Below are 13,848 nucleotides of genomic sequence, written 5' to 3'. Positions count from 1 at the left end.
CAAACACCATGCTCCACCCATTATTACATTCGCTCAGCCCCTGCATTGGAAAGCTGCAGAGATCATCATGGATGCACCACAGAGTAGCCACTTGAAAAGCATTGTCTTGATGCTTGGATGTTTTCACACATTCATGAACCTACTTGGTGCAATAGGCACTCTGATGGAAGGCACAGGATTCAGGAACATTATGGAAGTTGTCTATGGTGGAAATGCCATCCAGCATATGACTGGAAAATCAGTGCAAAGAGCTTTCCGTGGACATTTGCTGGTGGACAGATGTCTCGATCACCTGGTTGTGTCGGATCTGCTGGAGGATAATCCACAGTTCGAGTCATTAGTGGACCATGCGGGAGAAACGTACTCATCCTTGGTGGCGAAAGAAACGACTTTGGAGAGTGCTGTAGCATCAGATATGTTGATCAAAATCAAAGAAAAGATTGACACAAACGGAAAGACTGGGCAAAAACCCTTGCAGACCAAAATTACTTGTCCAGGATGAATAATGAAGGAGTAAGGGTATTTTAAGGATTTGGTGGCCATCTTGGATGCCATCTTGAAAATTAGACCTTTCCAGTGGTCACACTGTGGCAGACATTTGATGTGTTATTAAGCACACCCGATACTACGTTGAGAAACCTTTTGTAGCAATTTTTTCAGGTAAGGTGGCTTTTTTTTCATATATGCTACCAGCAATGGTGGTTTTTAGGATAGGAGGTGGGTCATGCTTTCAATTTCTATCTTATAGGATCTACACTTGGCCGATTGACTCAGTCCTGCCATTTAAAAAAAAGAAGGCATTCATATAGTGTCCTTGGTCTTGGGGATTTATAATGATTTGTTCTCTGTCCAAATTGAGCTGACCTCCACTTAGCAATTCCATTGAACCTTCTTTGTCTATCCCCATTTTGTTTTTTTAATATTTCCCTTCTCTTTTGTTGGGTGGTCGCGAGATTACTCTTATTCTCAGGTTTTCTATCTGTCTGTATGTATGTAATGGACAGCTCTGGAGGCCAGAGGAGTCAACCGATTTTGATGAAACTTGACTGGTAGGTTCATACCAGGATCGAGTTGTATGCTTTTGAGCACCGTTGCTATGGACACCACCATTGCCTAGCAACAGGACTTTGAAATTTTTGAAAAAAATCCGAATTTTTTTTTTCGAAAATCAAAAATCAAAAATTGGCTTCCGCGCTTTTATGCGTACTATAATAAACCCCTTTGTCAAAAATTTTCAGCCCGATCCGTCAAAAACTGTATGACTAGTATGCAATTATAATAGTGACCACCCATGTCACTTGTCTTTCTCTTCGGTGTGTGTGTGTGTGTGTGTGTGTGTGTGTGTGTGTGTGTGTGTGTGTGTGTGTGTGTGTGTGTGTGTGTGTGTGTGTGTGTGTGTGTGTGTGTGTGTCCAGGCTATAACTTTTCTTACCATATGAGCTTTTGTCATCAAATTGTCAAGAAACCTTTATTATGAGAGTATGGAGAAAATAATTTTAAAATTGGGTCAAAATGTGGAAGGGCAAAGTCATCGTCACTATAAATAGCCCTTATTAGCCCCACCACATCACGTCAAGCTGAGACGCCCAGTGTTTTTTAATCACTTCTGTGTTTATTTACTTACCATTGAGTTTCAGTGTCTGTCCAGGCCATAACTTTTTTTTTTTTTTTAACCATTTTAGCTTTTGCCATCAAATCTTCAACAAACCTTCATTATGAGAATATGGAGAATACAAATTAATAAAATGTACAACCTTTTTTTTTCACTGTCATTTTCATCAAGTTTAGTTAGATTACAAAGCGGATACGGACGGGCTTTACATTTTGAGATGCTTTCTCGTTCTTTGTTTAATTTTTCTCCAAAAACAGTCTTTAGATTTTTAAGGAATAGCAACAGAAGGTAATCAGAGAGTTTATAGAACACATTAGCCCATGCAGTCTTGAAAAAAAAAAGACATGAGCGCAAGGTCTGCGAACAGAAAATTTGATTGGTCGAGATGATATAAAATGCAATCATATTTTGTCCAATTACTGGTAAACGAAAGGTTTGTGAAAGTGCCAACAAGGCGATTTGTGTTCTCCAGTGTTCAAGTATAGAATTCAATTGAAATTAAAGAAGGATTTCAAAGGTTGTAGCAAAAAAGAATTCTGGAGTTTACCGCTGTTGATGCAGTGTCTTTTACACAACCTCAATTAACACATTACATTAGTTATTCGTGACTGTTGTTTCTGTCCTTTATGACATCCGAAAAAAAATCATTGTCTTCTGTTTGGAATGATTTTCAATTTTTTTTGATTGTCAACAGGCAGACAAAGTAAAAAACAAAAAAAAAAAAAAAAAAAATATATATATAAATATATATATATATATATATATATATATATATATATATATATATATATATATATATATACACTGTATATATAAATCAAACTCCTCTATGCATATGCGCAATTCAGACGAATTTTGAGGCCCAAGTACTGCTAAACTACAGGGTTGTTTTCCGATTTGTGTTCAAAATATAACATTCAATTGAAATTAGGTTGTTCCCGATCATGAACTGACGTTTGAAGACGGATGCACAAAGTGAACCTATTGCTTAACCCCACTTTTCGATTCACGTGCATGGTGTAATTATATTAGCAGGAGGTGGTTATATCTTGATGTTATCCTGATGAAGTGTTTGGATTCAATTTCATGCTTAGCTTGTCAACGGCTGATGCAGCAAGTCATTCATGCATTGTGGATGATGCTGGGACTCTCGTGCAGATGGATAGCCAGTTTGCAGCATGTGGTGCTCAGTGCAATGTATAGTTTATGTATCACAGGGCTATCCTTATGGCAGGGCAGTGTTATGGCCTGGCATGCTGGTTCGGGAATATAGGTGGATTGATTGTAATTATTTTATTCACACAGAGTTTCATTAGTTTCATATTATGGAGCAATTCCACCACCACACCTTTCTTTGCACGGTTTTTGATGGCAATGGCAGGGTGCCGAATTATCAATACTGCTTTGGAGGTTACTTTTGGAAGTTCCTGTTCTGATGGTGAAGAAATTAACCTTTTTCAGTGATGACAGTTATTATAACCAGCAACACTGAGGACCCTCTTTTGCATACATTTGTTAGCAGAAAGCATTTATTCCATCTTTGAATGCATTAGCTTTCGTCAAAATGAAACTTTGTTTGTGTTTGTTAATACATCAAACAGTGTGGACTTTTATTCCGAATACTGGCTTTTATCAGGTTAAACTTGAGTTTAAACATGCGTGATGGTGCATGGTTTATACAATCGATTAATGCCTTTAATCTGCACAAGTGCATTGTGTGCACTCAAGTGCCCCATCATTGCTTTAAGTTTCAAGATTTACACACATTCAATACAGAATGGCTGCTGGTCTGGCATTCTTGACTTTGTGGGTTCAAATCTGGCTGAGGACAGCATTATGAAGGACTTTAATTTGGAGTTATGGCAGCGGAGGTAATTTCAGGTGAAATACCAGGCCACTGTGGATTGTCAGAAATGAACCTAGGTTGCTCATTAATGGCCTCCAAAGAGATGATTTGCCTCTCTTAACTCGTCTGCTCCCCATGTAGTGCCAGTGTATACCTTGTCATTAATTGATGTTCTCAAGCAACGCTTTCTGACCTTTTCTGTCCCATAGGTAACATACAGTGGGCAGTGTCATTCTTTCTGGGGAAACTAGAAGTACCCGCTGGACGGACGCACACCCGGACGGACGCACACCGAGACGGAGCTCCTTTTATGTGTTACAATAAATGAATAAATAAGTAAATAAATACGATATAAAATACGTTCTCAACTCTCGTGCAATACCTGGCACTGTGTAGCATCTGCTAGCTTCACAGAGTCGGGTGTGTATCCATCCATCCATTGGAACCATATTCTGTACAGAGCGTCGGTGCTGCCAAAGCAGTCTCCTGGGCTATTGACACAATCCTAAATGGGTTGCCACAAAGATGGTGAGTTATGTCATCTCATCTCGGTTCTCGAAGAGATAAACTGATAAAATGGGTTATGATGCCTGGATGTCTGTCCGTCCGTCTGGTCGTCCTTTAACTTTTTACTATTTTTAAGACGGTAGTCCCCACTCTGGGCTCGGGCTTCGATTTCTCGATTTCGGATCATGGTGCGAGTGGGGTGTGGTTACCCCCCCCCCCGAAACTTCAGATCCATATTTTTGCTACTCCTCCTTTAATCCCTTGGCTGATTGTTCTAAAACTTGACGGATGAATACAAGATAGTAGCCTGCACACTCGCTTGGGCTTCGATTTATTTATTTATTTTATTGTTATTATTTTTTATTTAAATTTTGGAACATGGGGGCTCTTGGAGAAGGGGGGGGGAATCTCCTGAAACTTTGGAGCCCTACTCATCCCTTATTTACCAACAATTGCTCTGAAACCCGATACAGCCCTTCTCGATAGTCCACAGGATCGCTTGGTCTTAGATTTTTTGATTTCAGATCGAGAGGGTTCCTCCAAATTTTGCCCTCGAACTTTCGCAACCAGGAGATCGAGTTAGCGTGGGCTTGAATCTCAGTCTGAACTACCACCTCAAGAGATTATCGTCAGCCCACTCAGGGCTATTTATTGTGCTTGTGTTATTTTGCTAATACTTGTATGGTGATGAACTTCTTTTTTCTGTGACCAACATGTTGCCTAGGAGCCATGGGTTGGGGACCACTGTCCTCAAGGCATCTTGTGATGGGTGTTGAAATTCTGTTTAAAGCCCAAAATCCCTCTAACCGCAACAAAAATGTCTTTATTTGAACCGTCAGCATCAAGTGAAATGGTTTTGCGCAATTCTGTGCCACAGCTCAAAATCAAAATTGCATAATTTGCTGCAATGAGTTCAACTTTGGAGATGCAGTGACAAACCTGCCCTGCCTTCACTTATTCCACACGGCCTGCATTGACAGCTGGTTACAAAGGGTGAGTTTTGCCGAGAGCTACCCACTCCACACCAAACCACACATGGTTCTCCTAACGTACAACTGCATTGTAACATACTACATGCCACTACTGACATGTGTGATCATACATTGGATAATACTGTTGCAAAATGTACATTTAACACCGTGGTTACTCAACTGTGTGTGTGTGTGTGTGTGTGTGTGTGTGTGTGTGTGTGTGTGTGTGTGTGTGTGTGTGTGTGTGTGTGTGTGTGTGTGTGTGTGTGTGTACGTACGTGCACATATACAGGGTCAGAAGTAGCGCCCGATTTCTATCAGTTGATTGTTTGTTTGCCATTTATATTACAGTGTACAAGAAGGTAGAAATAAATGAATGACATGTTTATCTAACCATTTATTCAAGAAAAAATTATTACGGAACCGTACCAAGCTGTTTTACTTGCAATTTTCAAAATGTCCTCCCTCGTGATCGATGCACAATTGCAGCCGAGCAGGCACAGAGCGGCACACACGTCTGCAGAGTTCGATATCAATTTCCTCAAACTTTGCAGTGATTTGAGGCTTTTCACGATAAACAAGGTCTTTCATGAGCCCCCAAAGAAAGAAATCTGGAGATGTAAGGTCTGGGTAGCGTGCCGGACACTCGATCGGACCACGGAGGCCGATCCACTTTCTGGGAAAGTTTTCATCAAGCCACTGACGAACATAATGTCCATAATGAGGTGGAGCTCTATCATGCTGGAAATAAGAGTCCTGATCTTGTACCCTGGGCCAAAAGAAGGTTTGCAGCATATGACGGATCTGCAATGATCTGCAATGCAGATATGATCTGCAATGACGGATCCCTCAAAGAAAAAGGGTCCAATTATCCCTAATGGAGATGGCTGCCCAAACTGTCACTCCAGGTAAATTTACCTCCTTCTTCCTCTCTCTCTCTCTCTCTCTCTCTCTCTCTCTCTCTCTCTCTCTCTCTCTCTCTCTCTCTCTCTCTCTCTCTCTATCTCTCTCTCTCTCTCTCTCTCTCTCTATCTATCTATCTATCTATCTATCTATCTATCTATCTATCTATCTATCTATCTATCTATCTATCTATCTATCTATCTATATATATATATATATATATATATATATATATATATATATATATATATATATATATATATATATATCTACAGGGTGAGTCAAAAGTACGGCCCAATTTCTGTTTTTTCGGCTGTCAGATTCTTTCTGGGAAGTCATGTTGTTAATAATTGTCATGCAGATTATTAATTTTCAGCCGCCGCGGTTCGATCGAGTGGCCAGTATGCTCCCCAGACCTTACACCTCCAGATTTCTTTCTTTGGAGGCTCGTGAAAAGCCTCGTACCATTCAGGAATTGAAGGCTCAAATCACTGCAAATTTTGAGGAAATTGATATCGAACTCTGCAGACGTGTGTGCCGCTCTGTGCCTGCTCGGCTGCAATTGTGCATCGACCACGAGGGAGGGCACTTTGAAAATTGCAAGTAAAACAGCTTGCTATAGTTCCGTAATTTTTTCTTGAATAAATGGTTAGATAAACATGTCATTCATTTATTTCTACCTTCTTGTGCACTGTTATACAAATGGCAAACAAACAATCAACTGACAGAAATCAGTTGCTACTTCTGACTCACCCTATATATATATATATATATATATATATATATATATATATATATATATATATATATATATATATATATATATATATATATATATATATATATATATATATATATATATATATATATATATATATATATATATATATTTCTACATAAACTCATCCACCTTATCATGGAGGTGTTCCTGTGGAATGGCCTGGATAACGTCTGGATCTCCTGAGGAAGTTCCTTGATGCTGGCAGATTTTTCATGGTGTTCTATCATTTTGAGGTGCCCTTGCAGATAAAAGTCAGGTCGTATTACATCGTTGGCGAGTTGAAACATTGAGGTGCGGTGGTTGGAATGGACCAAAAATACAGTTATGTGTAAGATTAAGCTCAACGCAAGTACAGAATCATCAACCTGATGTATCCCATTAAATGATGTATTGTTCCCAACTGGGATTGTATGGACAAGATCTAGCACCATGCATTGCACAATGCACGAAAGACCATGCTGCACCTGAGGAGCACCTTGTTCTGCTAACTGAGGCTCCCTTTAACCCAAAGGCAAACAGAGAGAGAAGATGCAATAGCCTGTCATGTATGGGGTCATCCAAGCTGTGTTGGATATGGTTTATGAATTGCTCAATACCTGTAGTACATGGCCATACTACAGGTATTATGATGAACTAGCCAAACCTGTGCTCCACGCGAGGTTTCTAAGGTGAGGGTTCGTTCAGACATCAATATATCCAGTGTTCACAATGTGATTTGTAGAATTTCTTTATATACAATGTTTCTTGTGACATTTTTGTGTCAAATGCATCTTCTGAGGTAGACAGCATGTGCAGAAGAGGGTTTTACATTGCAGACGCTCTTTTCTAGGAGTGGCATTATGCCTCTCAGCAGTGACGGTCTGTCGACGACAGACGTAATGACGTCAGCGAATGACCGATGTCATGACGTCATTATGCCTCTCAGCGGTGACGTCACACGTCGCCATGCAAACAAATGTAAAAATTAGAAAATCGCCAAAAATTCCCAAACCTGTTCGTCTGGCGCGATCTCACATAGCCTATGATGTACATTAGACCACAGAGCACCCGCATGCCGAAAGTGGCAACAATCCGTTCTGTAGTTTCGGAGGAGATACGTCCAAAAAATATGGCTTAGCGTATTAATCTATCTATAATTCCAGCAATCTCTGTGTGTCTGTCTGTGACCGCTGTTTCTCGGCAACCATTGGTCCAATCTAATTGAAACTTGCCGGGTATATTGCTGGGGACCTGAGTATGTGCCTTTTCAAGGTTTGATATTAATCGGACAAGTGGTTCCCAAGTTATGGCCATTTATTTACCAAACCAATGACAGGACATGGTGCTATGATGTCATAATTGACGTCACAATTCTTTTTTATATTTTTTTGCACGTACGGCCACGCACGTACAGCCACACATGCACGGGCACGCGAGAGCGAAGGAATGGCCTGTGTGTTTGTTGTTTCTGGCACGCGGTTTGAAAGTTTTTTTTTTTTTTTTTTTTTTTTCACGTACGGCCATGCACCTACGGGCACGCGAGAGCGAAGGAAAGGCCTGTGTGGTTGTTGTTTCTGGCACATGGTTTGAAAGTTTTTATTTATTTATTTTTATTTTTTTGCACGTACGGGCACGTGAGAGCGAAGGAACGGCCTGTGTGGTTGTTGTTTCTGGCACGCGGTTTGAAAGTTTTTTTTTCTGCACGTACGGACACGCACGTACGGACACGCACGTACGGACACGCACGTACGGACACGCACGTACGGACACGCACGTACGGACACGCACGTACGGACACGCACGTACGGACACGCACGTACGGACACGCACATACGGGCACGCACTGGACGTCACAATCAACTCTTCTTCGTTTGATATGACATCACAATTGACGCTGGGGACTTGAGTACTGTATGTGCCTTTTCAAGGTTTGATATCGTTCTTCTTCATCCGTTTTAGCTGTTTCACAAGTTATGGCCATTTATTTACCAAACCAATGACAGGACACGGTGCTATGACGTCACAATTGACATCACAACTCTTCTTCTTCATTTGATATGACGTCACAATTGACGCTGGGGACCTGATTGTGTGCCTTTTCAAGGTTTGATAGCTGAAATGGATGAAGAAGAATGATGTTTCCCAAGTGTTTCCCAAGTTATGGCCATTTATTTACCAAACCAATGACAGGACACGGTGCTATGACGTCACAATTATCAATTAATTATCGACAACCACTGGTCTGATCAATTGAAACAATGCCCCAATCCAGTCGTCGTTTACGAGAGCGAAGGAATGGCCTGTGTGTTTGTTTGAAAGTTTTTTTTTTTTTTGTTTTTGCACGAACGGGCACGCGGGAGCGAAGGAACGGTCTGTGTGGTTGTTGTTTCCAGCACTCGGTTTGAAAGTTTTATATATATATATATATATATATATATATATATATATATATATATATATATATATATTTATATATATATATATATATATATATATATATATATATATATATATATATATATATATTTATATTTATATATATATATATATATATATATATATATATTTTGCACGTTCGGGCACGCACTAGTATAATAATAATCCTGGCAATGGAGTTTTTCAGATTGTGATGATATTTGAGAGCTGTGTTCTGCCTCAGGCCATCCCATGCTTGGACCTTGTCCATCATAATTTGACAGACTACCTTGTGAAGCTATTCCTTTACCACCATAGCCGAACATTAAATTATTTGGGACATCAAGGACAAAACTCTGATCCATAGTGTTGGACTGAACAAGTGATGCTCAACAGCAGCAGCATCCTCTTTTGTGGGAAAAAACGATTCGCTCCCAGATGTGCAGGTCATCATGATTGGTATGGTTGGTCATACTTCTGCTATCCCAAAAGGCCCTGTCACACCTTGACGTTTTAGCCAGCAATGGCAACGTATAAAAATGTATGTAAAATGTTGGTGTACGCTGAAATTTTGATGTTTTTAAAAAAGTTTTGGACGTATTTATAACGAGTTGGACGTATGCATAACGTATTAGTAACGTACACTGAACGTTTTAATCACATGTAGATAACGAATGCTGAGCGTGTTGTCGGCGTTCACAACCTATGCCCAACGATAGTCTAACGTATGCATAGCGCGCTGCACGTATCGCCGACAATCACGTGGCGTAGCCTGTTAAAAAGCTGCCGCTCGCCGATTCAAATCGTAACCGCCTGAGAATTGGAACTGTCAACATCGCAGTCACACCTTGACGATTTAGCCAGCGTATGCCGACCTATGAAAAATGTGTCTAAAACGCTGGCACAAGTCGAATACGTTATGGGTAAGTTTGGTTTACGTGAAGAGCACGCTGAAAAACGATGAAGTACGCTGTCATACGTCGTATTACGTCTAATACGTCGTGAAATTTCAAGCATGCTGAAAATTTTACGACGTACTCGCCGTATGGCTTGCACATTCTGCTACGCTGGGAATAAGTTGTCGGCATGATATGCGATCGTTGACACATGTCGACACACGTTAATTGTAAGTTACTCATAAGTCAAAACACGTCGAGGTAATGTTTCGCATACCTGAAACTTATTTTCTCCGTCAAGGCACATTTTCTTTTTTTTCTCCTTGGCTTTGTGAAGGCACATGACGAAATATCTGAAGTTGTTGTTGTTGTTGTTTTTTAATTATTTTTCTTTTAGTCTATCACGAATTTTAAAATATATTCGGACATTTGCTTTTAAGTTTCGACGTCGACGTGACAATATCCTCAAACAGAAAATATTCACAGTGGAGGAACTAAGAATAAGACGAGCAAACTGAAGAGGCAATCGGACGTGACGTAACGGCATGTGACGAAATATCGGAAGTTGTTGTTTTTTTTTGTTTTTTTAGTCTATCGCGAATTTAAAATATATTCAGACATTTGCTTTTAAGTTTCGACGTCGACGTGACATATCCTCAAACAGAAAATATTCACAGAAGAGGAACTAAGAATAAGACGAGCAAACTGAAGAGGCAATCTCGCATGACGTAACGGCATGTGATGAAATATCGGAAGTTGTTGTTGTTTTTTTTAAACGCTGCCAATACGCCATTATACGGTAGCTGTAAATTAGAAACACGTTCATTAAGTTATGTGGTCGTCCGGAAGACGTCAATCAAATACATCTACATATGTCAATATGCGTTGGAGGTACGTTACACATAGGTTCAAAGCACGTTACTCATAGGTTAGAAATAAGTTTTGGGTACGCCTAGCATTACCTCGACGTGTTTCGACTTATGAGTAACTTACAAGTAACGTGTATCGACGTGTGTCAACGATCGCATAACGTGCCTCGACATGTGTCAACGATCGTGTAACGTGCCTACAACACGTTACTCATAGGTTATAAATAAGTTTCGGGTACGCTAATCATTACCTCGACGTGTTTTGACTTATGAGTAACTTACAAGTAATGTGTGTCGACGTGTGTCAACGATCGCATAACGTGCCTCCAACTTATGGCCAGCGTAGCGGAACGTGTGTGCCATACGCCAGCATACGTCGTAAAATTTCAAGCATGCAAAAATTTGAGGACAACCACAAAGTAAACGATGAAAGCCAGCGTACTACGACGTATGGCAGTGCTTTTCAGCGTGCTCTTAGCGTATACAAAACTTACCCATAACGTATTCGACGTGTGCCAGCGTTTTAGACAAATTTTTCATAAATCGGCATACGCTGGCTAAATCGTCAAGGTGTGACAGGGCCTTAAGCTCTGTTCTTGCCTTCCTTCCTTGGAACTGAGTCTTGCTGTATCCCCAAGATAACCTTTAACTCCATTGTGAAGTGGAGACGTCAGTGTGATCACTCCTCATTTTCATAAATGCCAAGGTGAGCCAATGAAAAAAGCCAAGAATTCACAAGGTTTCGGAAAAGCGATGGTAATAGAAAACCTATACGCCAAGAAAACATATAGAAAACCAAGACGCCAAGGTGAACAACGAATAGCCAAGATCTTGTGAAAATAGCCAAGGAGTGATCACACTGGGAGATGTGGATATCCATAACGAACGATCTGTACACCAACGACCTGGCATGCCAGAGCACATGGAGACGCCACCATGTGCCCTGACATTGAAGACTGCACGTAGAAAGAGATCGCAATATTGGCACTGAGCACTGACACTAAGATCAAGATCATTGGTTCACCTGAGTGCAAGTACTCTGTATGGATTGGCTGCACAATCCTGGCATCATTGTCTACCTTTCAGATGTGGATGAACAAGCAAACAGAAATACGATGAATCTTGCCCATCCATTGTCAACAGCAAATGCTTCTGATCTAATCTCACTTTTGTTTTTCACCTGTCCTGTATAATGCATTATTTAATTACTTTATTATTAGTATTTTTTTGGAATGCCCTGGAACTGATGATTGACTGTAAATTACGTACTTGTACAGTATTTTACTTGGTATTTTCGATCATCCCTCCCACTCACAGTCGGCCACGTGCCCTGTTTGTCGCTACCATTTGGTGGATTGTATTGATTTGAGAGATGCCTAAGCATCTCCTTTATCCACCACTCTTCTGATGACATCTCAATCTCCCAGCCTATCTTCAGTACCTCGGTCAACCCAAAGATTCTACTCACCAGCATGCACACAAGTGCACCATCGGGTACCTCCAATCTGCTCATACCTCATCCTTCCCGGCTCCACCTCACCTCACCCAGGTGACTTCACCTCGGCCTATCCCGCCCAAATGGCCGGTGCCATGCCCAGCCTCTCCTTGCCAAACTGACACCGCAATCCACCAGCGCTTAAGAAGGTATACTTTCTTTTCCATCCGATCATTAGCCTTTTTTTGTGACCTATGAACTTTATATGCGAAGCATCCGAGCACAACCACAACTATTTTGTGATTCCATTAAGACCCTCCCTCACCCACCCTCCCAACCCCCTCCCCCCGCACCCCGCCTCTCCAAAGGATCAGATAATAGTTTATTCTTTGTGTTCCACCAATTGTTTCGGTTTGCAACCAAGTTATTTGTTCTTTTCAGAAATGAAAAATAAATATTGTTATTCTCACTGTTGTTACTAGAAATGTTGAACATTTGTGTGATTTCCACACCCCCCCCCCCCCCGGCAATGATCACCATCAATCAACTGATTTGTGGACACTGGTTGCTCTTTACGTTTAATGTTTAAATTGTATTTAAGACTACACAGTTAAATATGTATTCATAATTTGTGTGTGTGTATCTATGTATGTATATATGTATATATATACACACACACAAATATTTGGTGTAAGTTTCCATATTTTCAACCCAACCGAAAGGAAGTTGGCTTCACCCTCATTTTGACTTGTTTGCGAATGTGGCTGCTTTTGCTTCAGAGTTGTTTTTATGACTCTCAATTCTGGCACTTGTAACTGTGGCACATTAATTAAAAAGTACAAACTCCAATCCGTATACACTTGTCATTATTATCAGGTTTTATTTGTAGTTGCACACATGTTTTGTCCCATTGTTACCCCGTGTGTGTAGTGCAAAGCGGGGTGAAGCAATTGGTTCACTCAGTTTGTCTGTTCCCAGACATACGTCTTTGATCGAGGAAATACTTTATTGCAATTGAATATTATATTGTTAAGGATCTGGAGACCATATGCATTCAAACATACAGATGTCCCAAAGGTCAGTTATTCCGTTAAGTGCATGTGAGATAGGTCCCTTCCTTTTGTTGAGTGGGAGAATCAAAGGTGTGCATTGCAATGTCCTTTCAGGTAGGTTATTACATCCAACGAACCATCCAACAAACAAACTGACAACACCACTGAACAATGCTTCACTCGCCTAACTGGCGACTCGCTGTCCGAGGCAGAATCTCTGGCAGTTCCTTCTCGGCTTCCACAAACTTTGTAACTTCTTTTTTGACGAGTATGGGTACGCGTGGAGTCGGGGCGGGGTTTTCCAGCATTGCCAAAACCCCGCCCAGAAAGGGCGGACCCATGGGAGCCCCGTCCAATCAGGGCAGACAGTGACGTCTGTTCCACTAAGCCCCCTCCTCGTTCGGGGAGGTCCATAAAAGTTATGATGCCATCCTCAGCAGAGAGTTCTGAGGGGCTTCGGTCGTTGGTTCTGAGTAAGTCTCTTGGAGGAGGAACGAGAGTTCTGTTGGAGGATCAAGTTGGTTGGTGTGCGCTCTACATTTTGCTGGCATTCGTGGAGTTTTTTCCTGGGTCCCGTCCATG

General features: G+C 41.0%; 1 protein-coding gene across 7 annotated transcripts in view; it reads left to right on the top strand.

Annotated features, from left to right (window-relative positions):
• Positions 1-13,063, top strand: part of LOC147021476 (uncharacterized) — a 70,288-nt gene extending 57,225 nt beyond the window's left edge. For 5 of the 7 annotated variants that reach the window (XM_085891445.1, XM_085891440.1, XM_085891441.1 and 2 more), the window contains 2 exons: positions 4,843-4,958; positions 12,207-13,063. In XM_085891445.1, coding sequence (XP_085747571.1) covers positions 4,843-4,958; positions 12,207-12,332 — 242 coding nt within the window. In that variant the 3' untranslated portion in view covers positions 12,333-13,063. Of the gene's footprint in view, positions 1-4,842; positions 4,959-12,096 lie in introns of all 7 variants that reach the window. The other 2 variants (XM_085891442.1, XM_085891444.1) reach the window with 1 other exon arrangement.
• Positions 13,064-13,848: the final 785 nt, after the last annotated feature.

Source organism: Eptatretus burgeri, chromosome 8, assembly GCF_056783735.1.
Source record: "Eptatretus burgeri isolate ZD-2024b chromosome 8, Ebu_testis_v1, whole genome shotgun sequence".
Lineage (NCBI taxonomy): Eukaryota > Metazoa > Chordata > Myxini > Myxiniformes > Myxinidae > Eptatretus > Eptatretus burgeri.
This window is presented reverse-complemented; position numbering and strand designations above follow the sequence as displayed.